General features: G+C 43.1%; 1 protein-coding gene across 7 annotated transcripts in view; it reads left to right on the plus strand.

Annotated features, from left to right (window-relative positions):
* Nucleotides 1–22,214, plus strand: part of GRAMD2B (GRAM domain containing 2B) — a 75,427-nt gene extending 53,213 nt beyond the window's left edge. For 6 of the 7 annotated variants that reach the window (XM_073344843.1, XM_073344846.1, XM_073344842.1 and 3 more), the window contains 9 exons: nucleotides 6,027–6,122; nucleotides 7,192–7,263; nucleotides 7,399–7,479; nucleotides 8,146–8,257; nucleotides 12,033–12,155; nucleotides 12,344–12,431; nucleotides 13,048–13,152; nucleotides 17,083–17,176; nucleotides 20,893–22,214. In XM_073344843.1, the coding sequence (XP_073200944.1) occupies nucleotides 6,027–6,122; nucleotides 7,192–7,263; nucleotides 7,399–7,479; nucleotides 8,146–8,257; nucleotides 12,033–12,155; nucleotides 12,344–12,431; nucleotides 13,048–13,152; nucleotides 17,083–17,176; nucleotides 20,893–20,934 (813 nt within the window). In that variant the 3' untranslated portion in view covers nucleotides 20,935–22,214. The remainder of the gene's footprint in view (nucleotides 1–6,026; nucleotides 6,123–7,191; nucleotides 7,264–7,398; nucleotides 7,480–8,145; nucleotides 8,258–12,032; nucleotides 12,156–12,343; nucleotides 12,432–13,047; nucleotides 13,153–17,082; nucleotides 17,177–20,892) is intronic. The other variant, XM_073344845.1, reaches the window with a different exon arrangement.
* The last annotated feature ends 5,454 nt before the right edge of the window (nucleotides 22,215–27,668 follow it).

Here is a 27,668-nt window from a genome sequence, read left to right on the forward strand (position 1 = left end):
AGGTTGAGGTAGACAGGCAATTTTCAGTAGAGTTTTAAAGAAGTGGGTTAGAGGCATTCTGGTCTTGATGTGAAAACAGCATAGTAAGCAGGCAAAGTAGAAGTTCATGTATACACACACACACACACACACACACACACACACACACACAAAATTGAGAACTGGAGGTGGGCCAGAGTTGCAAATTTTGGATCCAAGCCTCCCAAACCCTCAAGGGTTTTGAACATGAAGCTTTGATTCAGGTCCATCTCTTTTATCAATAAACTTATTATCAATGGCTTTTGATCAAAGTGGCCTTGACCTCTTCTCTAGCCTTTAGGGCAAGGGTAGAGTATCCATTTGGTTAGCCATCCCTAAAATGGTGAATGACAAAATGTCATACCCAGGCTAAATATAAGCAAAAGCATTGGTGATGATAGGCAGGTTAGCCAAAACATAATGAGAGACCATTTCATGTCTCAGTACTGCTTTCCTTAGAGGCCCTTCATAAACAGAAGCTAACAACTAAAAGATGATAGATTATTCCATAAATAAAGTCTATTTCAATTTATTATAATTCTTCGTTTGCAGTACTATACTTTCAATTCAGTGCTATGAAAGGTCATTTATTAGCCAAATTTTAGACACATTCCCCTCTCTCCTAATCTCTCGCATGTCTTAGCCCTGGTCTACACTACGGGGCTAGGTCGAATTTAGCCGAGTTAGGTCGATTTTAAAATGAATGCGTCTAAACAACCAACCCCGTTCCATCGACCTAAAGGGCTCTTAAAATTGACTTCTGTACTTCTCCCTGGTGAGGGGAGTAGTGCTAAAATGGACCTTGCTGGGTCGAATTTGGGGTAGTGCAGACACAATTTGATGGTATTGGCCTCCGGGAGCTATCCCAGAGAGCTCCAATGTGACGGCTCTGGACAGCACTTTGAACTCCGATGCACTAGCCAGGTACACAGGAAAAGCCCCAGGAAATTTTGAATTTTATTTCCTGTTTGGTCAGCGTGGCAAGCTCAGCAGCACAGTTGACCATGCAGTCCCCCCAGAATTGCAAACAAGCTCCAACATGGATCAAAAGGGAGACACTGGATCTGATTGCTGTATGGGGAGAAGAATCTGTGCACGCCGAACTCCAATCAAAAAGAAGAAATGCTAGTATATATGCCAAAATCTCACAGGGCATGGTTGAGAGAGACTACAACAAGGACACAGAGCAGTGCCGCATGAAAGTCAAGGAGCTCAGGCAAGCCTACCAAAAGACAAAGGAGGCAAATGGTCGCTCCAAGTCAGAGCCACATACATGCCGCTTCTATGATCAGCTGTATGGCATTCTGGGGGGGGACCCTACCACTACCCCACCACTGTCCATGGACACCTGAAAGTGGGGAGTCTCACACAACAGGAAGGAGAATTTTGTGGATGAGGAAGAGGAGGAGGAGAATGCGCAGCAGGCAAGCGGTGAATCCGTTCTCCCCAGCAGCCAGGAGCCAATATCCTCCCAAGGCGGGATCCCCGACCCTGAAGCCGGAAAAGGCGGCTCTGGTGAGTGCACATTTGTAACTACGGTACAGGGTTTAAAAGCAATAGTGTTTAATGTTTGATTTGCCCTGAAGAATTAGGATGCATTCGTGGCCAGTACAGCTACTGGAAAAGTCTGTTAACGTGTCTGGGGATGGAGCGGGAATCCTCTAGGGACATCTCCATGAAGCTCTCCTGGAGGAACTCTGAAAGCCTTTGCAGAAGGTTTCTGGGGAGGGCGGCCTTATTTCGTCCTCCACGGTAGGCTTGCCAGTAGCAAGAAGTCTGGAATCATTGCAGTGCAAAGCATGGCAGCAAATGGTCCTGGGTTTTGGTCGTATTCAAGCAACATTCGGTCTATATCTTTCTGTGTTAGCCTCAGGAGAGGGATATCATTCATGGTCACCTGGTTGAAATAGGGGAATTTTTGTAAGGGAACAGTAAAAGGACCCCGTTCATGCTAGGTTGTTTGTGTTTGGCTAAAAAGGACCATCCCGGAGAATAGCCATGCAGTGGGGTGGCAGAAGGTGTGTGCTGCACATTCATCCGAAAACCGCGGCCCCTCCTTTTAAATGTGAAACCAACCGGCATTCCTTGCTATGGGAAAGGATGGCACTGCAGTTTGAAACCATTCCCATCTGTTATGAACACAAGTGCCAACTTTTGTTGGTGTCAGTGGGTGCTTGCACCCTGGCCCCACCCCGACTCCGCACCTCCCTGCCCCTGTTGGATCCCTCCCCAAATCCCTGCCCTGGCCCCACCTCTTCCCAAAGCACACTGCATCCCCTTCCTCCCCCGTCCCTTCCAGGCTTGCCACGCGAAACAGGTGTTTCACGGCACAAGTGCTGGGAGGGAGAGAGGAGAAGCAGGATGCATCGGCCCGCTCAGGGGTGGGGGTGGAGGTGGAGCGGAGCGTGAAAGTGAGCTGGCGGGGCGGGGAGCTGCCGGTGGGTGCTCCGCACCCACCAATTTTTCCCATGGAGTCGGCGCCTATGGTTATGAAGCTGTAAGAAGCCAACCCCATTTACCCTTTGGCTTACCATGGCTGCCTGAAAACCGAATTCTGTTGCCCAGCCATTTGTGATATGTCACCATACCGGCAGGCGCTCAATATAAAAGGCAAAATGCGATCTTGTACCTAAAGCACATGTGCTGTCTGCTGTGAATTGCTTGATTCACTATGACAGTGTCTCCCTTTTGTTCTCAGAAATGTATCATCTTAAATTTTACTCTCCCTTTTTATCTCCCCCCAGATGCAAATGTTTCTATGCTCCCTCTATCATCTCCGTCCCTGAGGTTATCACAGATTAGAAGGCAAAAAAAATATTTTTGAAGCTTATGCAGTGCTCCCACACTGATAGGGCACAGCTTAATGCATGGAGGCACTCAGTGGCAGAGGCCAAGAAAGAATTAAGTGAGCGCGAAGAGCGGAGGCAGGAGGCGATGCTGAGGCTAATGGGGGAGCAAGTGGACATGATGAAGCATCTGTTGGAGCTGAAGGAAAGCCAACAAGAGCACAGATCCCCGCTACATCCATTGTACAACCGCCTGCCCTCCTCCCCAAGTTCCATATCCTCCTCACCCAGATGCCCAAGAACGTGGAGGGGAGGCTCCAGGCACCCAACCACTCCACTCCAGAGGATGGCCCAAGCAACAGAAGGCTGCCATTCAAACAGTTTTGATTTGTAGTGTGGCTACAATAAGCAATGTGACCTTGTCCTTCCCTCCTCTCTCACCCGGGCTACCTTGTCAGTTATCTCACTTTTTTTTTTTTAATTAATAAAGAAAGAATGCATGGTTTCAAAACAATAGTTACTTTATTTCCTTTGCCAGCTGTGATCGAAGGGGGGAGGGTGGTTGGCTTACAGGAAATTAAAATCAACAAAGGGGGTAGGTTTGCAGCAAGGAGAAACACACACAACTGTCACACTGTAGGCTGGCAATCATGAAACTGGTTTTCAAAGCCTCTCTGATGCGCAGTGCGCCTAGCTGTGCTCTTCTAATCATCCTGCTATCTGGCACCAGGCAATTTGCCTCAACCTTCCACCCCACCATAAACGTCTCCCCCTTACTTTCTCAGAAATTATGGAGCACACAGCAAGCAGCAATAACAATGGGAATGTTGGTTGCGCTGAGATCTAACCTAGTCAGCAAACAGTGTCAGCAAGCTTTGAAACATCCAAAGGCAGATTCTACCACCATTCTGCACTTGCTCAGCCTATAGTTGAACTGCTCCTTAGTACTGTCCAGGCTGCCTGTGTATGGCTTCATGAGCCATGGGAGTAAGGGGTAGGCTGGGTCCCCAAGGATAACTATAAGCATTTCAACATCCCCAACAGTAATTTTCTGGTCTGGGAAGTAAGTCCCTTCTTGCAGCTGCTCGAACAGCCCGGAGTTCGTAAAGATGCAAGCATCATGCACCTTTCCCAGCCATCCCACCTTGATGTTGGTGAAATGTCCCTTGTGATCCACCAGTGCTTGCAGAACCATTGAGAAGTACCCCTTGCGGTTTACATACTGGTTGGCAATGTGGTCCAGTGCCAAAATAGGGATATGCATTCCGTCTATCACCCCACCACAGTTAGGGAACCCCATTGCAGCAAAGCCATCCAATATGACCTGCACATTTCTCATAGTCACTAACCTTGAGAACAGAATGTCAATGATTGCATTGGCTACTTGGATCACAGCAGTCCACACAAGTAGACTTGCCCACTCCAAATTGATTCCCGACTGACCAGTAGTAGTCAGGCCTTGCAAGTTTCCACAAGGCTATTGCCACTCGTTTCTCAACTGTCAGGACAGCTCTCATCTTGGTATTCCTGCACTTCAGGGCAGGGGAAAGCAACTCACAAAGTCCAAGGAGAGTGGCCTTATGCCTGCAAAAGTTTCGCAGCCACTATGAATCATCCCATACTCGCAACACTATGCGGTCGCACCAGACTGTGCTTGTTTGCCGGGCCCAGAATCAGTGTTCCACTGTATCAACCAGCCCCGCTGCCACCATGATGTCCCAATTGCCACAGCCCATGCTTTCAGGAAGTCAGTGTCCATGTCCTCATCACAATCATCCTCGTGCTGGCGTCTCTTAGCCCAGTTCTGCACATACTCCAGGATCATGCGCAAGGTGTTTACAATGCTCACAGCAGCAGCGGTGAACTGAGCGGGCTCCATGCTTGCCATGGTATGGCGTCTGCATGGATAACCCAGGAAAAAAGGCGTGAAATGATTGTCTGCCGTTGCTTTCACGGAGGGAGGGAGGGAGGGAGGGAGGGAGGGGCGACTGACAACGTGTACCCAAAACCACCTGCAATAATGTTTTTGCCCCATCAGGCATTGGGAGCTTAACCCAGAATTCCAATGGGCAGCGGAGACTGCGAGAACTGTGGGATAGCTACCCACAGTGCACCACTCCGTAAGTCGATGCTAGCCACAGTATTGAGGACGCACTCTGCCGACTTAATGCGCTTAGTGGGGACGTACATAATTGACTGTATAAAATCTACTTCTATAAAATCGACCTAATTTTGTAGTGTAGACATACCCTTAGTCTGACTGATGCAGAGTCCAGAGAGAAGTGTAAATAACAGGAATTCTAACAGGGTGACCATTCCATCCTCTGTATAGCCTAAAGTATCACATCTGCCTGTCTTGCTACCAGCCAGTCTTTTATTGGAAATAGAGCCTGCCCTTCATGCTCCTCTAGTAATATGGGATTTTGAAGTGGCCCATACCAAACCCCTGAACTAAAACACCCTGAAACTTAAGAGAAGTCCTCATTAGAAACCAAACTTTGTGATCAAGCATATGATCTTGCTAATGAAGCTGTATGGAACTATAGGAAGGAAAAGTATTGAAAGTACTGACCTATGTAAAGTATAATTTGCAGGTGTATTTGCAAAAAGGATGAACAGCATACATGGAGATGTGTTTATATTTAGCATGGATTGGCTAAATCCTTTTAGTTATGCTGAAAGATCTGAACCGTTTACTCAGCTGCTTGTCACAAACTAGGCACTGTATAAGTAGTGGGGCAGAGTTTGAAATATGTTGATTCTTTGACCTGTATCTCCTGCAATCTATGTTCTGGAATGTTTCTTTTCCTAAATAGTCTGCTACGGGACCTTGCTTCTTTTACACCATTTGCTGACCCGCATGTTCTGCAAAATTAGAATAAATGCAGACCTCTTCTGAAAACTCTAGACCCCAGAAAGGGGGAGGGGAATTGCTTTTGTTTCTTACATGCTTCACAAACTCTTGTTAGAGTAAAACATAGCTGATGAATTAACATTTACACTTGAGCGAGATAAAAAAAAATAGAGTTCCTTACCTCAACCCACACCTATTGTGTGTAACAATCAAAACGAGGCCCTGGAAAAGATGAGCTAGTGTTTCAACATTCTTGATCTATGTTAGTGGATTGGTTTTCACACGAACTGCTACTTGTATATAACCAATAAGGTGACTGAAGTATTATATTATTTTGGCATTCTAACAATGTGATCATTTCATTTCAGATTAGTATTCCTGTGCTCTCCATAACACTAATAAAGAAAACCAAAACTGCCCTTCTGGTGCCAAATGCTCTGGTCATAGCAACAGTCAGTGACCGGGTAAGTGTGGGGTTATCTTTGACCTCTCTTGCTTTCTTCTCTACTTATTCCTAGAATTTGTCATGGTGGAATCTTGAGGGAGCAGTTGCCAGGTGGCTGTTTTAGAATATAGAGGCACAGACCAGTCCCATGTGGCCATTTTAGTGTTACACAAAACTTAGCCCTGCAGGATTTGACCAACTCTACAGCCTGAAGCACCCCTCTGAGGGGACCTTCTCTTTGCCTGTCCTGTGGGAAAGGGGTGCTTCAATCTTCCAGAGTATCATATTTCCCCTGGGACCCACAGGAGATGCAGCTTTTCAGGGTACTGAGAGAGGAGAGGGGTATAGAGAAGCAGGGCACCAGCAGCTCTCCATGGACCTGCAAACCTCCTAGATTACTACATGGCAATCCAGGATGGAGCTAAAACAGCTGAGGAAATGAACCTATTTTGGGGGCCCTTTATGAAGCTGCAGGGAGGCCTGTCCAGTGGCAGCAGGGCTTGGAGGGAAAAGTATCATCTACTGGATCAGCAGCCCCACCTCCTGCAGCACCTCCGACTCTGCTTGGTGATCTCCTGTCTAACCAGTAACAATCTAATTTAGTTCAATTCCAACATAATAGCAGCCCATGTTAGTATTCAGGATTGTTTCTTCTTTTTTGTTGTCTTTTTAAAAATATCTGAGAATTCCTACAATATCAATGGAAGGAGTCTGATTTTCAATATAATTTGACCAGGGAGGGAAGGGTAAGGCAAGTTGATTCGCCCCCCCACCCCCCAATTTGAGTGGGATGGGGAAACTATACTGCACCTATTCTTATAGTCCTTACCAAGCAAAATTTCTGAATCTTACCTGGGTGTGGACTGCAGGCTTTGGCAAATTATGATAAGCCTTGTCCACATTTCTTTGTAAAACTCTTAAACTGTGTTCTTTACTTCATATCTTCTAGGCCATGCTTTACTATCTGCAGGCCTTTGAAAGTAATTGCTGAACCAGCAAGTGCACCCTGTTAATAATTGATAAGACGAAACTAGTGCAAAATATTTTTTCAAACAATAATTATGTAAATTATTACTTTTGTCTTTCAGTACATATTTGTCTCCTTACTCTCCAGAGACACAACCTACAAGCTATTAAAATCTGTCTGTAGACACTTAGAGGTAAGTATTGACAGAGTGAAGTTGTGAAGCTCAGTTATGTTCCTTATGACTGCTTTTTATTTTAAAGAATAGCAATTAGATAACTATAATTATATATATAAATATTATATTATTTATTTAAAAATTGCCTTTCAGGATATAAGTGTTGGCAACAGTCCCAATCCTTCTTCCGCCGAAAACAGCTTCAGGGCCAATCGCCCTATGACCCTGTCTTTGGTAAGATGGTTTATTTTGCTTTTGATAAAGTTCCATTTATTAAAGTCCAAATTGTCCAAACTCTTCTCATGTCTCAAACTGAAGGAGCTTGACACACACATGTTCTGTCACCTCAGAAATCTCTGAATAAACTGCAAATGGTCGGTGATACCAGCACAGATGTAATCTTCTCTCCACAAGAATGATGCATGAATAGATGTGATGTCTGTATATGTGCTCTGTGTATATAACAGTGCCCGTTATTAAGGTCTGTATGTGGGCTGTGTGCTGACTTGCATTTTTCTTCCTTTCCACATGCCTATATTTCCAGCAGTCAGTCTTTCACTATCATCTTTGCTAATTTAGAGTTGCAGTAAGTGGCTTCCCTTGCCACTGAAGGCAGAATAACAGGCTTCTCAAAGCTTCCACTTGCAAACTTTCCCCTACATGCTGGGTCAGTTCGTTGGTCTGAAGAAAAGCTGCTGTTCAGGAACTGACGTCAATAACCAAAAAGTTCAAGCTATAGCTATACTAAATTCTTCATCTATAGAGTGACACCTTTTTAATTTCTGCTGCTCTTGGTACAGATTTCAGATACAGGTAACCCAAAGTAATGGAGTAAAAACAAATAATCTTCATAATTTTAGGCCTTGCCTGTTCTTTTCCATGACTTTTTTGTCCCTTCAGGATTTCAATGAAGACTACTCAGATCTGGAAGGTATAGTGCACCGTCGGAGACAAGAGTTGGAAGAGTCTAGTAGTACTGGCTCTCAGACCCCTGAATCAGAACACTTCCAAGGTCAGCATAATCTCAATATTTTAAGACTGAAAGTATTTAGAGCAGTGTTTTCCAAAATGTGGCGTACATCCTCCAAAGGTCAGGTGACATGAAAGTTTAGCCTTGAGAGTACAGATGGAGTCTCAATTTCTCCAGAGTCTCAGCTTTGATTTAAAAAAATTGTGTCTAGCTGTCCTGGGTTGTGAAGAAAACCTTCAGAACATAATCCAAGTGTAACCAAGGCAACGACATCTGCCGAAGTCTGCTGGCAGCCTGAAGCAATGGTTCTGAGGTGTGAATTGCACCATTCATTTCAGTGGGTGCTAAATCAAATGCTAATGACCATGCTTTAGATATCCACATTCCCCATCAAATCATTTAGGAATGGAGAGGAAGTATCATACTATGAAGATCTACACTATGTTTTCCCAAAGTGTGGTTTGGGTGGAGGAGAGGAAAGGACAGAAGATGGATAAATTAAGATAAGTAGGCCTTTAACATTACATCCAGCTTCCAGCCATTGGGCGGTGTTATCCCTTTGTCTGCTGATTAGAGCACTCTCTACTATCAAAAACTTTCTTTGCATGTAGGTACTTATAGATACCTCTTAACCTTCTTTTAAATACGCTAATAGATCAAGCTGCTTTACTCTTGCTTCAGGCATATTTTCCACACTTTGAATCATTCTTGTAGCTCTTTTCTGAATCCATTCCAATCTTTCAACCTCCTTTTAGAAGTTTGAACGCCCGAACTGAATCCAGTAGTCTAGCAAGAGGAAGGATGATCCAGTTTAAGGTGCTAGACTGGAATTTGGATTCAGTTGCCTGCTCTGCCTCAGACTTCCTGTGGGACCTTAGAGTTCGTTTCCCAGTTCCCTATCTGCAAAATAGGGTAGTAGCATTTCTAACAGGGATGGAGTGAAAATAAATACATTAAAGAATGAGGCACTCAGTTACTATGGTAATGGGACCTATATAACCACCTTAGATAGATAGTAATGGTCTCAGCAATACCGTATATAGAGATAAGACCACTTCCCTATTTCTACTTGGTATTCCCATTTGCTAGGCTTCTCAGAGTATGTCTACGCTCCAGCTGAGAGCATGCTTCCCAGGGCGAGTAGACAAGACATGCATTAGCTCTACTCAATCGAGCATGCTAAAAATAGCCATGTAGCCCTGATAGCACGGGCAGTGGCTCAGGCTAGCCACCCGAGTACAAACTCACCTGGACCCCTTCGGTATGTATTTGGGCACCTAGTCCAAGCTGCCACCCCCAGCTATACAGCTATTTCTAACACATTCGCTCAAGCAGAGCTAGCATGTGTCTATCTACTCACACTGGGAAGCAAAGTGAAGCACTTGCACTTACATTGTAAGTCTTTTTGTACAGGGCCAGCCCTATGTTTTTTGTCGCACAGGGCACAAAATATTTTTTGTGCCCCCAAGCATGGTAACTTGCCACCCTGCAATGTTGGCACTCAGGGCAGCCATCCTGGTCTCCTGCCCTGAGGCTCGGTCTGTCTTTGCAGAGTTAAGGGCATTAAACTCTGTTCCTAGGATCAAGAACCTAATTTACTTTTCACTTCGAGTGACTGGGGTGATTTGTATATGCGTTTGTACAGGAAACCAGATTAAGTTCATGAAGTATTGTCTACTGCATTAATTTTCAGTTTTATATGTCAAGTAGCAATGTAACTTTCTCCTTCTCTGCTGATCCATTCCTAATATGAACAGCTGAATTCCTGCCTTATCCCATATAAGTTTAAGTAAATATGTGCTTTTGTGTCATGGTGCTAGATAGACAAAACAAAAACTATGTATCCTTGAAGCCTTGGGAAGTATCGCAGATGTTTCAGTTTTTCCACCATTTTATTAGAAGAGGCTGGCTTTGGCCATATGAGCTTATTCACTCAAGGTTCTTTGAACAGTATCTGCAAATGCCTCAATATATACAAAGTTATCCTTCCTTAGCTCTGTGTTTGCTTGATGTAATTGCTTTCTGTAACCAGTCATCCCAAAACATTGCATGAGGAAGGCGGGAGGCAGAGAGGATTTTGTTGCATCCTTTAATTATAATGGGAATAGTGGAGTGTCAATCTTTGCAATCTAAAGAAATAAGGCAAAAATCTGCTATGTTACACTAGTGTAAGTAGTGCCAATGTGCCCTGAGTGTCTAGTACTTAAGTTTATTTTACACCTCTTGGGCCATTCTGTGTTCTACCTTGCAATTCCAAATCATTATCTGTATCATATGAAAAGCCATTTTAATAACAGTAACTTCAAATGAGGCAGTGTATCAATCCTCTTTTGTTTAGAATAGCCTAAATTATTTTTGGGAAACTGTTCTGTGCTAGTCAGGAGGTCAGACTAGATGATCACAATCATCCCCTCTGGCCTTAGAATCTATGAATCTATTAACTGGGTTAGGTTTAATTTAGCAGGGCTTTTTACTTGCCACAAAGTTTTATTTCCCCCCATGTTTACCACGTGGGTTTCTGAAATGACTATTTGGTGGTGTTAGGGAGCAACAACTAAACTGCTGTGTTGCTACCACCCGCTGAACACATTTCAGTTTCAGCTCACATTTACATGGCAGTATGGCTATCTCCCCAGTTATATGGCCAGCTTTTCTAATACTTGCATTCTCTAGGCTGCTTCAAGAGTGTAGAATTCTGTCCTGCAGGAACTAAGAACTTCCTTGTACCACTCTATTCAAAGTGCACTTCTCTAACCTGCTTTCACAAGTAAAAGCCCAGCATCCCATTTTAGTTTTAAAAAAACTAGCTTAATGCATCATTGCGACATACTCAGATACCACAGTTACAGGTATGCTATAAGAACCTGAACTGAATAGAATTAGTTTAATTGGATTCCTAAATATAACTACCATCCAATTTCCAGCAAAATAAATTGGCAGTCATAGAGAATGGCTGGTCAGTGCGTGGCTAATGGCAGAACCTGTGCTTTAGTCACATTGACCTGATAGTGGTTTTTACCAAAATAGCAAGCTATTATTTTCAGTGCTCTTGGTTTCAAAAGGGGAGGTTCTAGGATTAGTAACCATGTCATCAACATGTCACTTCCACTCATAATATAGGAAACCTTCTTTTAGGACTAAATATTTGTTTGTACCTTCTTGAAGAGGAGATAGAGTAATTTTCAAAAAAAACATTTCCTTTTTGCTTTCCTCCAACAAAAAATGAATAGTGGACACACTTGTGCCTCTGCCCAACACATGCCTGCATCCAAGTTCTTAAAATTCCAAGTACGCAGATTTTGTGAGAACTCAATTGCAAGAACAAAACTTTAATTTTAATTAAATAAAAAAGAGAGAGCCACCCTTTAGAATATTAGGAAGCAAGTGTGTTTATTGGAGCTACCCTTTTTAAAAGTAGTAGTGATCCAATGCCCTAAAGTTCATGATATTGCTACTGCACTGGTTTGGATCACTACTATAGAATATTTGTGTCTAGTATTTGTACATGTTCTTCACTGATAACTGGCAATGCTCATGAGCATTGCCATCTAACTTTAAACTTGCCAAAGGAACTTGAAACTTGAATACATTATAGCAAAGCATTTCACCACTGCTTTTTTTTTAAGCTTGTAAAATGTTGAACTACTATGCAGATTGTACTAAAATCTTAAGATGAATCTTTTAATTAAGCCACCTGTATCCAGATCCCAGAAGGGCTTCCCTTCAGATCTTCATATTGGGAGAAACTGTCTTAGCTGACCTTAAACATTTTCCTTTGTGCTTCATTTAATTTAAAATCCAATCTTGTTTTTGACAGATTACCATGTCATTGAGACCCAGACTCATCTGAAAGTTGCCAAGGCAGAAGCAAAGTCTATCCATACAGACCTATGCAGTAAACATATGCCTGAAGGAACAGGCAGGAACATTCCCAGAAATGGTAAAGAACCAAAGCTAGATCTTTAGCTGGTATAAATTGGTGTAGCTCCACATAAGTACAGGCCAATTTACATCGGTAGGGTATCTGTCTCTTACTGTTTACATCCTTTGCCACATATTTGCAAAGTCTCTTTTGTTGTGCTACGTCAGTCCAGTTTAATCAAAATAATTCTGTTCTTCTCACAACAGGCCAGACTGGAGCCTTTGGATTCTTCCACAGAGTGAAGTCCCACAGATTTTTGTCTCTGAACCACATACTTGTTATCTATGCAGTTCTGTAAGTGAACAGTTCTTTACCAAGACCATCAGAGTCTCCTCATACCTTTATTACACCAGTCTTACAACAGGGCTGATTTCAATGGACTTGCACCCCCACCCAGTGTAAAACTAGAAGCATGTTTAAAAGCGGGTTTCTTCATTCCTCCTTGTTTGTGTACCAGTAATAGGATTTTACAGTAAAATGTGTTCTGCTGCATAAAAGCCAGCAGAAGAATACCATTTCTTGTAAACTTTCTAAATTGCTCAAAGAAGTGCTCCAGGGTAGGTGTGGATTTTCTAGCCTATACCCTAGAGAAACCTCTGTGGTGATTGTGACAGCTAAGTTTAAGAACACTACATAAATGTCCACCCAAATAACACTTAGCCCTGCTGTAGACTCTAAGGATGAGATTTTTCAAAGTTACCTGAAACATGTGGGCACCAGATGAATTGAGAGTTCAGTGCTCTAAGGCAGCTTTGAAAATCCCACGCTTGGAATTGTACAGTGCACAAATAACTTTATTCACTGATTTTTAAAATGACAAGTATTATCAAACTTCTTTTTGGATACATCTGTCTGAGGGTACTATGTTCCAACTAACGCAGTTGTCTTGTCCTTTATTTTTCCCCTGCAGTGTCTGTGTCCTAGTCCTATCTACCTTCTACATGAGATATAAAATCAATGTTCTGGAGGAACAGCTAGTCTCCATGGCTTCCTTTGTTGCCTCCCATATTAATGAGTAAGAAGACATCATTTTTAAAGGAGAATAATAATCTTCTGTTTTACACGCTAAGCCCTGCTGGACACCTGTCTTCTTCAAAACCTCATGATAATTGACAACAATTTAGTGCTATGCAGTTCTTGAGCCTGCATTAGTCTCATCTCATAACTTCTTCTGTTTCTCAGGAGCATTGGGGTAAAAGTACTTCAAGAGAATTTAGGTATAACCTGGATTTAAGCAAATTTCAGTTAATTGGGACTAAAGGTGACACAGGGTGTTATGGGACAATCTAGAGTTGGACTGTACCCTCCCTTCAAAGAGGCATATTTCAGAGTTCCTGAAACTGGCTGTTCTGCAAAGGAAACCTGTATTCTCCAGGTGCTATCTGGCTAGCTTTAGACCAGGGGTCTAAAACACACAGGCCACGAGTTATTTCCTGTGGCTCAGCATAGCTCCTCTCACCCCCTGCTCCACCTCCTCCTCCTTCCACCCCCCCACACCCCAGCACACCATGTCCTCTAGACAGTTCTTTGGCCCCACTTAAGACTTTCCAGGAGGGAGGGGAGAGGAGCGGGGACACAGCGCGCTCAGAGCTGGAGGTGGAGAAGAGGCAGGGCTAGGGTGGAGATTTGGTGAAGGGGTTGGAATAGGGGCAGCGAGGGGGTGGGGACTTTGGGGAAGGGGTTGGAATGGGGGCAGGGAAGGGGCAGGCCCTCATGGAGTGGGGGTGGGACCAGGGGCAGAGGGGGGCGCTTTTGTATCTTTGTATGAAAAGGTTCAGCAATGCAGCCCTCGGGCCAATGTACTAGTCTTCATGTGGCCCTCGTGGTGATTTGAGTTTGAGATCCCTGCTTTAGACAGGTCAGAACCTGCAGGCAGGTTCGTCTGATTGTGTGCACTGTGGGGAAAAGGGTTCCTGAAGGTTTGGGCTACCTTCATCTTCAGGCTACACCCCTCCTACTGCACCAGTACTCCATTTTGTGATGCAGCACAAAGGAAAGGAAAAGGTTTACTCCCTCAAGAATTTGGACTGCTCTGAGTGCCAGTGTGGCCATCATCAGCATAAATTAGAGCAGGCAAAAAGTCTTTTAATTTACAGCAGCCTCCTGAAGGGCACCTATAGACTGCTACACAGTTCAGAGCAGGCTGGAACCCCCCATAGTGCTGTGCACTATGGGCCTGCCCCCTCCACCAGAAATTGTTAAGGCCACTTATGTCTGCTGTGCGTTCGCTAGGGGAATTTTCCCATGACCCTTGTGGCCCAGTTCCATTCCCTCAGTGTTGCAGCAGCATGCAGAGCTCAGGTCAGGGGAAAAATTTGTCCCCAGTGGCTGTTTTCTTGCTTCATAGATTTAGGTCTGATCTACACTAGAAGGGGTTTGCTGGTATAGCTATACTGGTATAATTATATTGGCAACCCCCCACTGGGGACATAGTTTATATAGATGGGGGGGCAGGGTTGTTTTTTGGGTCTTTTTGCAGGTATACCTTATACCAGTTTTTCAAATAAAATAAGCTATACCAGCTCAAGGACATTTGTCATTATAACTGTGCCTACACTAAGGCTTTGTCAGCATAGCTATGTTGGTAGGGGGCTTGATTTTTTTCCCCATACTCCTAACTGACATAGCTCTCCAAGCAAAACTTTTAAGTGCAGACCTAGCCTTAAACTGTAAAATATATTAATGGGGAAAGGGGAGAAGCAGCTAGGAAAATACAAGGTTTCAGAGTAGCAGCTATATTAGTCTGTATTCGCAAAAAGAAAAGGAGTACTGGTGGCACTTTAGAGACTAACAAATTTATTTGAGCATAAGCTTTCATGAGCTACAGCATCCGATGAAGTGAGCTGTAGTTCACGAAAGCTTATGCTCAAATAAATTTGTTAGTCTCTAAGGTGCCACAAGTACGCCTTTTCTTTTTAGGAAAATACAAGTAATTCAGTTAATGTTAATGTCAATATCAATAACCTAATCCACTAACTCATGAATATTTATTCTTACTGACTACTATGTACTCTGAATAGGACTATATTGCACTAAAAACATAGAAGACGTCAGATCTAATAAGCATTTATTTCTAGTACAGCCATTGTGGTATTCAGGGATCATTCAGTGCTTAAGGTGCTTGCAGGAGATCAAGTTTATTCTGTGTTTGCTTCCAGTTGGCTGTGCTTAACAAGAGCTTCACGCTGCCCCATCCAGACTCTGTCTGGTAATCTCAGCCATTGAAGGCACAATCCCCAATACCACACCAATAAACTCTCATCTGCACTTTCAGGTGGTTTAAAATAGATTTCCATGCACCAAAACAATGGCCTCAGTTAATGGAAAAGGCAATAAAAAGTAAGTAGTGTGTGGAGACTTTGGATTAACCCTTCGGACCCTCCAAATAAACATTCATCATCCTGGGTAAAAGGCAGTGAGGTACATAGTATATTTATAAGCAATTCACTGACCCTCCTGAGGTACCTAAGCAAACACAGGGCCTGCTCCTCGTTACATCATAGTTCCCTCTCCAGGCCCCATTTCTTTGCTGTTTTTATAAACAAAAAAACAAATAACGTTTCCTTTGCCAACCTCATTCTGCACCTACCTGTTGTCGGGAGGCAACCTAGTCTTCAGCACAGAGCAGCTGGGGGCTCTATGAAAGTCTGACAATACAGATTTTTTCCCAGGCTCCTCCTACATTCTGTCTGCTGGAAGCACATGATTCCCGAGCACAGGGAAGGAATGGGACCCAGCAGGAGGGAGATAGCTGTCCTTAAGAGAGCCAATTAGAGAAGAAATAGTTATTCCACAGCAGGGCAGAGCACAACTTGCTTCAGCTAGGGCTCCTGACCCAGCACTGGTCTAAGCCCCAGAAACTTAAGATCCTACCCAGACATAGCAACGCCTAGTCGCTGCACCAAAACCATAGCTAGTGGGGTTCACAGGTGGATATAGTAGGGGAAACTGACTAGTTTATTTAGCATTACTTTCAAGAGTGGACTATATTCTCTCCCCCATGTGACTGTGAACCTTCCTAATCTAGCATGCAAAAAACAGTTAAAAATCAAATAGTAAACCAGCATGCAAAACTGCAGCAGCAGGTGTTGTACCCGGAAATGTTGACACAGTCTGCCCGCTGGCGAAGCACGCCCTGAAAAGCAAGCAGCCAAAGAAAGCAACAAAAAGCTAAAGCTAAACTTAACACAAGGCAGTGCCGTACCCAGAATGGGTGGGCCTGTCTGCAAAGTATTGAAAGGGCCCAATCTCTTGGGTCAAGTTATGTTACACTTCTAACTCCATTTTCCTGAGGCAGTCCTCCATGAATAAAACATTCCATGACAAAAACACTCCAGGCCATTTAGAGAAACTATTGCACCATTTAGGGTCTAATTCTGCTCTCAGTTACTTCTGCAGGTTCCACTGACAGTGGGGGTAGTGTGTATCTAGTAGAGGGCAGAGTTAGGCTCTTGATTATTAATTTAAAGGAGTAAGAAGGGAAAAATGCCTTATCCTTAACTGGAATGCCTGGAAAGCTGTTCATCCACTGGTTTTTCCCTTATTTAGAGTGTGTGAGACTGTTATGGCCCCTTCAAACCACTTTGATAATGGAGGGAGAGTCATTCCAATGTGGTCCAAACTTTTAAAGGATATAGAGTGATCCTAATGTGCACTTTCCACAGTTTTTTTTCCCCACTTTGTTTGGATCCATGTCATAAGACACAAGCATACTTAGAGGGGTTTTACTAATAAAAATGCTTAATTTCCATCTTGGTTTCTGTAGAATTAGTCTGGTAAAGAATGTAGTCTGGGGGCACAAATTACATTACAGAAATACTGTGCTAAATAAGTATCACACTAACAATGTTCCCATTCAAATCATTCATTGCTCTCTATATAAAATTTCTATTACATGTCCTCATCTTTGCTTTTCTCCTTCACATCTCATTCTTTTGTTTAACAGCCAGCCAGTGCAACAAGGCCTGGGATCCCATCTGCAAATTAATGCTGATGCCCTCTGTGGTGAACTAACAGCTAACCTCATAAAATTGGAAAAGGTAATTTATTGAGATGAATAAAATAAGGCAAGTACTTAAATGCCCAATACTCAGCATACATGATGAGGACAGCAGGTCCTTGTCAAACCACTGATGTTTGTCTTTCCCAAAAGTTTTTGGGAAAGATTTGCTTTTGTAGATCTCAGAACAGCATCTCTGGAAGAGTGTGCACCACCTTCCTGAGGTGAGATGGTTCTTGGACAATGGCATAAATTAATAGTTAAGCCCGAGCACCTGTGTCAGTATACGTGAGTGCTCCCTTATGAGAGGTTGAGAGATCAATTGCCATTTAATTACTCTGAAACCTCCAGTGATTTGTTGTGTTTATGATCAGTTAATGACCTTCATTTTTGGCTGGTAAGGCAACAGATTTTTGATATTACCTTTCTTAGGTGATCTGTTTCTTCAGCCTGTTTTGTCCAAACAATAAAAGCTGCTGGAATGCCAGTGTTCACCTACAAAGTGGGTATTTAGTAATAGCCTGTTACTGCTTGGTAACATGAATGCACCAGCCATTTGTTCCCTGCAGATGACCTCTTCTCTCTTCCATTTACTAATTGCAGAACTAAATGTATTTGCTTTCCCCAGCTGGAAAATCAAACAAAAGAAGGGTAGGCAGGAAGGTATATTTTCAATTGGTTACATTTGTATTTCAAGTGCAGTAAACTGATAATTAAAACTAAGGTGTTTCATTTTTTTCCACTGACACAGCATGTAAGTTGTATTTCTACTGTAATAACCCTTTATTTGAATTCCTACATACTAAAATCACATGAGTGTTTGTTTCTAAAATGTTGATAGCTTGCCAAGGTCTTTAATACAGTTTGTTTTTCAAGAGCAAACTTTTCAGGTTGCATGTCACTGAGATTATTTAATATCACTGGTTTCAGAGTAGTAGCCGTGTTAGTCTGTATCCACAAAAAGAAAAGGAGTACTTGTGGCACCTTACAGACTAACAGATTTATTTGAGCATAAGCTTTCGTGAGCTACAGCTCACTTCATCGGATGCATTCACATTTTCCACTAATTTTCCACTTTTCTTAATATCCGTGCTAGCTATATGTCAAAGGTTTCAGAACAACTTTGCTACCAAGGAAATGGGGCTTGATTCTTTCCTCAGTGTAAATCTGAAGTCATTCCATTGACTTCAGTGTCAATGTTTACTAGTTTAAAACTAGTGAGTGAGAGGAGATTACTCACTATATGGTAAGATATATTCAGAGACTGCTCCTGCAGTCTTGACCCAAGTACACAGGCCAAATCATTACAATGGGATTTCTCATATAAAGACTAATGCTTCAGTTCAGCAAAGCACATGAGCATGTTCTGAAGTCTCATGGATTTCAGTGGGACTTGAGCCTATGCTTAAAGTTAAATGCTTTGCTCAACTGGGGCCAAAAGAATTGAACCCCTAAAGATACCTTAACTATGCTTGTTTTCACACTTGGATTGCTGCCAATTTACAACACAATGGTCCTCGTGTCCTCTGAGCAGAGGTTGTTGCATACCAACACACCTCTCCTAAAGGAGCACTGGCACTCTTCAGTAATGAGTTGCTAAACCTTAGCAAGTACCTAAGTTAATATTATGAAATAATGAGCTATTTGTGGTTTGTGAAAATTTTACTGCTGGATTGACATTGTGCTCTGATGTTACAATTTTTTTTTTTAAGTGAGGAAAGTAGTTAGTTCTGGTACCTGTACTTAATGTATGCTTTCCTCTCCTCATTACATCTTCCCCATAGACTTGCCGAAGTCTGGCCTTAAACCTACTCTCAAAAAGCCTGTTCTGAATTTGACCCTGTTGCAGTGACCTCTTTTGAATGCAATCTTGTGGTTCTCCCAGCTCTATTGATTTCCACACTTGTCCGCCACTGAATTCCCATTGGCTTAGTACCACAATATCTAGCACTTCTAGACTATTTTTGATGGGCTTCATACAGTATGATTGCCAAACGTACCAGATGTATGCACCAGACAAATGCTTGAAATTAAAAACCAAAAGGACTGGTGTGCCTCACATAAAGGAGCCCCAGGATCCCCGTTGACTCCTCCACCTCTTCTGAAAAGGGAATAAAATTAAAATGCAAGCACTAGATGAATTTGTATATATTAACCTGGAAGCCAACTTCATTTTTTTCTTTTCTTCCCTTCCCTCAGTGAACCCATCCCCACTTTTTTTTCTTAAAGTGTTTGTTTGGTGAGCCTCAGGAAAGTGTGGGGGAGGGGAGTGAGGTATGATGATGTGGCTTTAAGGTAACTTTCCCCGATCCTGGGTCAACTGGGGGCTGGACTGGACATGGCATAATTTTAGAGCAGCCTTAAGGCAGCGCCATATTACACCATCTGTAGCCAGTGGCTACGGCAGCTGAGGCACTGGCAGAACACCTTGACATGCCTTATGCTAAGTGGGGAGAGAAACAGGAGACACAGGGCTGGCTAAGCCAGCTTTGCAACATCCAATGGTTCCCTTGGATAGCATTTTGGCTGCTTTGCACTGCCTTCAACAACACAAAGCAGCTGGGGCAGAGAATAGAGCCCAGTGTTTTCTCCCTGGTGCTGGCTGCCACCTTGCTTCTACTTAAAGGATGAAGCTAATTTCTGGAGCATAGAATGTTTTACCTCATGATCTGTAGATTGTGTCCTACTGTCCATAGGATGAGGGGGAAGCCTGTCCTGTTTGAGCTTGCCAAAACACTTTGAATTTCCCACTTTGAATAACCCAAAGGCTTTTGATAAAAGTTCTGTAGATGTTTTCTTGAGATTTTGGCCACCTATAAAGATGGTCACCATGTTTCAATTATCAAAAAAGATCAATTATGAAATTCTGAAAAATTACAACATATTGATAAATCACTTCAAAACTTTAATGAAATTAATTACTGTTTTTTTTTGGGGGGGGGGTGTTTGTTTTTTACCAACTTTACTGTTCTTCATGGAGTAGCCCTGCTCTTTCACTAACTCAAACTTAGGCAGCTATGGAATTTACCTAAAGTGCTCCTAAGTCCTGCCACCTCAGTTCCAGCTTTCCAACTGAGTTTGTACCTGGCCAGGGCCATCCCTAGGAGGGTGCGGGCCCGGGACAAAGGTGCAGAGTTTCTAATCTGCCGGGGGGAGGGAGAGTGCTTCCCCCTGGCTCCGTCCAGGACCTGCCTCCACCCCACCTTTTCCCACCTCCACCCTCTCTCTTCCCTGCCCAGTTCTGCCCCCTCCCCCAAGCAAGCTGTGCCCTCACTCCTCTCCCTTCCCACCCCCCACCCCCTAGTGCCTCCTCACACCATGAAACATCTGATTCCCGGCAGGCAGTAGGCACTGAGAGGGAGGGGGAGACGCTGATTGGCGGGGCCCGCTGGGGGAAGGGGAAGGTTCTGGTAGGGGGGCTCCTCCTTGTCCAGCTGCCTGCCGCTCACCTCCCCATCCGCTTCCTCACCCTCCCGCCTCACCTCCCCGCCTGCCAACTCACAATTTTATCGCAGTGCGGGGACCCCACAAAGCATGAGACCCAGGGCAGTCGCTCCGATTTGCCGTACCCAAGAGACAGCTCTGTACCTGGCTGATACACATGGATGTTGGGTTGACTTCAGTATAGCAACCATTTTAAAAGGGTATAAATAGCAGTGCCAGAATTAACTGGTGCATTCAGACTTGCACTGAAGAATGCCTTCTAACTGTGTGAATAAGAAGTAAGTTTATCTGAACCTTCTGTTCTTCTTTAAGATACAAAACAACTTACAAAGACTACTTGAAGATGGTGATTGAAATCTTCATGTTCTGGACTACTTCATACCTCATTCTCCTGTGTCTGATAAGCAGCATCAAACACTGCAGTGAACTCTGCAGGCTGGAGTTCGTGTTCCGTTTTTTTTTAATCTAAAGCCACACTTAGACTCCTGCAGTAGCTCCTCTATCTCAAGAATCTGGAGAGTGGTTTATTCTTGTGCAATAAAATATATCTGTGTATTCTGACAATAATGTCTTTCCATTGCTAGTCACACATCAGTAGACACAATGTGATTTTTATAGTTTGGGGCCAAATTCTGTTCTTGGTTACTCCAGTGTAAATCTGGAGTAACTCCCTTTATCTCTATTTGTTTTTCCATTTACATGGATGTGACAGAGCAGAATTTGGTCCTGGATGTACAGCTACAGAACCATCATGTGCAAATGCTTGTTGTCTTTTGGAGAGAGACACCTGTCTCTCTAATATTACTGTAGTTATGAATAAACACTCCATTTTTAGGTTTCTTCTCTTCTGCCCCAGGTCCCCAAAATCTATGCATGTGTCAAACAACTTCATGTCTGGTCTCTCTGGGCCTGATTCTCTGAGGTGCTGAGTGCACTCTTCTCCTTATGTGCCAGATTCTCAGCTGGTGTAAATCAGCACAACTCCATTCACTTCATTGGAGCTATACCAGCTTAATTCCAGCTGAGGATCTGGCCCATTGACTTCAATGCAAATTAAGCGCCCAGTAGATGACAAGATCAAGCCCTATGCAACCACTCACAATTTTTACAGAATACCCCACCCACTATGAACTGTAGCTTCTGCAAACTGTTTATAAGGATAGCAGCCCAGGGTGCCACCTAAGCACAGTTTAAAATCTCCAGTATATTTTAAATCTACCACTGTAATACAGTTTGCTCATGATGCCCTCCAGTGCTAACACACTGTCAGCTTTTCAAAGGGTTGCATGAGGTCTTAGCTGTGCAGTTCCCATTCCAGTTACTGGGAGTCCCATAGCTAATTTGGTCACGGAAGATCCCACAGAGTCTATCACCCTTACACAATGGGAACTGTCAAGTTAATGAAAATACAAAGACAGAAGCTATTCTACTGGAGTGAACAGAAGAAAAATAGGTGTCCCTCTTGTTACATTGTTCTGTTTTCACAGAGCCTTAAATGATGAACTGTTGATTTTAACTCTTTGGTTTACCAAGTTGGTTGGTTGGTTTTTCATGAGGCAATATTTAGAGTAGCATAAGATAGAGCCTGTAAGTAAACAGATTTTATATATGTATTTTTATAATTTCTGTGAAATGTACCTTATTTTGTTTAATAAAAAATAAACTTTTAAAAAGTTTGGTGCTTACAATTTTGCTTGTACATTCCACATGTGGCAGTTAGTTTTATACCATAAACAAAGCTGATACCGGTTTTTGCAATCTGAAATGTTGCTCTTACTCTGAATCTGTTTTGTGCCTCCAGAATCTGTTTTCAAACCTTCTTCTAATACATCATACTACACAAGGCAGCTAGGGCCTGATCAAAAGCCTAATGCAGGCCATGAGAGTCTTTCCATTGAAGGCTTTCGTTCAGATTCTCAGTGTGGATGCATTTTTCCTCATCTCCGGCCACTGGAGAAGATCCTCAGCTGCTGTAAATCCATGTAACACCAGGGCCAATTTACACCAGCTGAGGATTTGCAGGAACAATTTTTATAGTGGGGATGCTGCTGATGGAAACCATGCATGTGGTGGTTCTTACTACTTCAAGCACAGGAGTGTTGGAGCCCCACCAGCACCCCTAGTTCTAGCACCAGTGAGGATCTGGCCAATATTTGTAACATGTTGCTGTGAACCTTGGGTAAACCTGTGCCTGAAGAATGTGGGACAGAAGCCTCTGTCGCCCTCAGCCTGTAGGCAAGGTGCAGCGATCTGCACAGCTGAGCCAGGGGACAGTAGTATATGGTGCACATGGGCACCTCTCCCATTCAGTGGATCTATTTCAGGTTGATGTGGTTTCCCCACAAATACACACCACAGTGAAGAGAGCACCACAAGGCTTGGCTCTTCAGCATGCTGGAAGTTAGAGTTCCACACTCAAGTGGCCACTTTCCATCCCACCCGAAACACAGATGGCAGAAGTTCCACTGAATGTACTCTTTGTGGCTGTAAAGTTTCTGGGAAGGTCTTTCATATTTACTTAGATGTATAAATATTACTAGTTGAGCAAACTGATAAACATCTTAAGATATTTCCACACACAACTTTTCACCTCACATTCTCAAACATGAGCCAAATTCTGCCCTCACTTGTGAGGTCAGTGGAGTTGCATGGGTGCAATGGAGGGCAGTAGCTGACTTCCACCAGAGAATTTAATGCAAGGGACAGGAGAGGCAACTCCCTTATCCAGGGGCTGGCTCAGCCCCTAGTGCAAGCTAGGACACTGCCGATAGCTGTCCTAATGTGATTCCGCTGCTGAGGATTATGGTAGTGAGGAATGGCCAAAACACTGGATCTCCCCAGTCTGATCTCCTCTCACCCTAACACAGCCTGGTCCATCCCACAACAGCCCCTGGAAACACCTGGTCTACAAGAGCTGTAGGCCAGCAGTAGACCTGGGCCTCAGAGTTTGCAGTATGAATTGTGTGCCAATGCTGGTAATAGATTTCTCCATGACGTTACTTGGAGAGATGTCAAAACAGAGATTGTACTAAATTTTTTTGCCTCTTGAGGCAACTTTAAGTAGAGTTGGGCAAAAAAAAAAAAATCAGTGTTTTGGTTTAGTGCTGAAAACGTTTGGGATTTGTCTGCAGATCAGAAAAGTCTGTTTCAGGCAAGCAAAATAACAGTGAGCATATGTTTGTTTTATAACCTTTAGGGCCATGGTTATTGCACTTGTCTGAGATGTGGGAGACCAGGTTTAAATCCCCCCCTCTGGAGCTGTGCCTAGCACTCAGATTTGCTGTCTCCCAGGTTAGCACTGTAATGACCAGGCTATAGCCTGTTTTAGGAGGCATTGCTCTCAATCTCTCCTGTTGAAGCTGGTCCACTTTGTGGACCTACCTACACATTCAGTGAGCCAAAGAGAGGCAGCACAAGAGAATGACTCTATAGCCGAGTGATGATTTTGAGACACTCACCTGGGAGGGGGCAGTGCTGAGTTCAAATCCTTGCTCTGTGGGGGGAATTTAAGCTGGGGTTTCCCACATCTCATGCAAATACCCTAACCCCTGGGCTAAAAGTTAAAATGGGAAAAATACATTTGGTCTTATTTTGCTGGCCTGCAATAAGTTTTTTCCAGGGAGAACTAATTGGGTCAAATTCACATAAAGTTTCAAGTCATGTTTTGGCAATTAACTATTTGTCCAAAAAAAAAATTCATTATCTAGATCTAAGGGCCAAATGTTGCCTTTGGATGTGCCCACATGCCTCCTATTTAATTCAAAGAGAGCCCTCTAAGCAGAGCCCAGGATGGAGAAAAGACTATCACAGTCTGTGTTCAAATACATCTGAACAATATTCCTAAACCTGGTGTCTTTTAAACCTTGTGGAGACTATACAGAGCTGCCTATGTAACTCCATCCAACTGAAAAGCTGACTTTGAATTTGCAGAGGGTATCAATTAAAAGCAATTCTTGAAATTACAAAGCACAGAAAAGTTGTCTCAGAAACAGGGTCAACTGATTTTATTTTGAAGACCATACCAAATAGTTCTACCTATTAGCAGCAAGTGCAGTGGGGAGGGGTTTTATGCTAGGCAAGCTCTGATTACACCCACTTTGGAAGAGATCTTTACTGAACTTAGTGATGAGGAACTGCTAATCAGGAGGTTTTTATGGTGTCTTTTAGATTTTAAAATCAAACTAGTTGGACAGGGAAGAAGGACTACGCTACTTACCAAACAAATGGATACAAAATGCACTTGCTGGAATTCTCTACAGAGTAATTTTGTTTCCTACAAATTTCATGGGGAAAATGTAATGGAGAAGCCCAAGTTTTCAGAAGTGACTAGTGATTTTAGGTGTCCAATTTGAAGCACCTTTAAAAGGGGCTTTCCAGAAAGTGTTGAACTTCCTATGAAAATCAGACACCCCTAAAGATGTCACAAGCTGCATTCCCAAAACCATCAGCCACTTTTAAAAATTTTGACTGCCTACTGTACTCTTCTAGCAAGGACTTGTTATCCTCACCCTGGGGATGAAATAATGTACAGCATGAGGATTGAGGATGGTCCATAAGGATTCAATGTGGTGTCAACTTCACACCCATGCAGGTGGGGGAAATGGTGCCCCTTGAAAAGGATGCATAACCCTAAAGCAAGTAACAATTGCAAACGATTTACAGTACTTGGGGTAGGAAACTCACAAAAAGTCAAAGCTAATATAACAATAGCTAAGAAGTAAGATGACATCAATTATTTAAGTAAAGAATAGGTTGGTCCATAGCACAGGGCTGTCAATATTAATTTTACATAAGTGCCTAGCTAGCCATAACCCTTTGCTCTCACATTATACCAGCCTAACACAGAGCAGCTTCCCAGAACTCTCACTCATGCATACACAAGCCCTCACTTCTCCTGGAGTTCTAGTTATAAATGCAAACTGGCCTATTGGACTTTCCTAGGGTCTGTGTCTATCCCCTCCTCAGGTACATTAGGACTGAAAGAATTTCCATAGCTTTCATCTCCAGAACTGATGGGGTAATTGGGCAAGACTGATTCTCTTTCCCCTCCCCTGTGCTAGTTCCACAACAGCCTGGAACAGTTTCTGCTTTGTTTTGTTGTTTTGACATAACATGAAAATGGGCTCTATATCCCCCAACACCTCCCTTATGCCCACCAGACAGATCTGTTTACTCGGAAGTGGTAGTAATAGTGTTTTAGGTATCAGTTAATAGAAGTACTGTGCCTTTAAGAACTGACGATTGGGTACTATAAAATCAAGAGAACTTCCTAGCAACTGTTGCCACTCACTGAACACAGCAGATCTATTACTCCCTGATAACTGCAAGTATGTCATGTTTTTGCTATGAAAAAGCTTTGTGGGGATATTTATAATATGCTGAATGAAGTCTTACAGAAGCCTGGGAAGGAGAGCAGGTAAGCTAAAGATTTATCACTAACCATACTGTTCTCTAAGCACATATATGAGATAACAGTGACCAGAACAAACAGTTGCAGCAGTAAAGGAGTAATCCAAATTTATTTTAATAGGTCTTTAGGCTGCCAGCTGCCCTTTAACCTACATGTTGTTGTGGCTGTATTAGAGAGATACAAGGTGGGTGAAGAGGATCTCTGTGTAGCTCTTGTCTCTTTAACCCAGATGGCACAATTCAAGGTAAGGTGAATCCAAGTAATCTAATTTCTTTCTAATGCAGGAGAAGTAAGTGCTGTGCTGCACTGCTCTGCTGTGGGTGAAGGTCAGAACTCATACTTGTCTTCTGATCCTGGGAGTGTCACTTGCACACTGCCTTCAGCAAATCATTTGTGTCTCAGTTTCTGGTAAATCTGGAATAATGGTGGATTACTTCACAAGTGTGTTATAAATGTTTCAATAGCACTATGGGATTAGAGCCAAAAGGTGTTGTGTAAGTGCCAATTACGGTGCAATGCCCTCCCCAGACTGGGAAATAGAGAGCTGCTGGGAAAGGGCCCATAAAATCTCTGCAAGGTTCATTTAGTAAGAACACGTAGGCCCTCTATCTCACAGCTCTGAACCTGGTCTAGTCAATAAAGATCAGATCATCCCCTGCTGCAGTAAAACATGTGAGATTATTGCCAGGTATGTTAAGGCAGAATACTTGAGTTTCACCTGTCTGTTCCATCTGGGTTTTGTCCACCTGTTGGGACCCTTCTGCCCCTGCCTTGGGCCTTACATCTCTATCAGAGTTGCTCATGAAATGACTCTCTGTGTGAGAGAGAGAGAGAGAATATTCATCACATTCCTTCTACATCTGAGAGGGGACAGGTTGTAGAACAACTGTTTTGAATACGTACTCAAGCCACTAGCCCAAGCCACTGCCAGTACTGCTGTGTATGTTATTATTTTTAGGCATGTCTATGGCTACTTGACCTGGAATTACACTTTCCACCTGCTGTGTAGACATACCTTTATAGCTATAGATTTTGTAGTCATCTGATCATCTCTAGATGAACCTTTAGTTCGGCACAGTTATTAGTTTATCACCTGACGTGTCAGCTGCAGTTACTGGTGACCTGCTGCACTTAAGAGCATTGAGAGTTTGAAGTTATTAAGGAGGAATAGCCTGCAATAAAGATAATGAAAGAAGGACGGCTAATTATAAGTGAAACTGAAGCAAACAAACTGGGCCTTTTATCACTCTGTCATATGCTTTTTATAAACATAACAATGACTTCTTTATTTGGAAGGATTTCACCAGCTACACATTAATTGCAGTTTGCCAGGTGAGAAATAGCAGAACCCTTATTTAACACTCTTAATTTGCTAGCATACATAGAACGGCTAATCTTACTTATTGCCTCTCAAATTTGTGGCTTGAAATCAGTGAGCTCCTCCCAAATTCCTGCTGGCTGCTATACCTGTAGCAGAAATTTTATAATGCAGGGAAGAACGAACTTTGGTAAAATCAGGGTTTCACAAAATTGTGGGAATAGATGGTAGCCTATTAGTAGGTTGCTTACTAACAACCTCCCTCCCCATCCCTGCAAACCTCCTGTTACTAAAAAACAGGTAAAAGCTTTACTAAATAACTAGATCATACATGGTGCGCCCTGAAACACTCCAAATTCT

Source organism: Lepidochelys kempii, chromosome 5, assembly GCF_965140265.1.
Source record: "Lepidochelys kempii isolate rLepKem1 chromosome 5, rLepKem1.hap2, whole genome shotgun sequence".
In the NCBI taxonomy this organism is placed as follows: Eukaryota; Metazoa; Chordata; order Testudines; family Cheloniidae; genus Lepidochelys; species Lepidochelys kempii.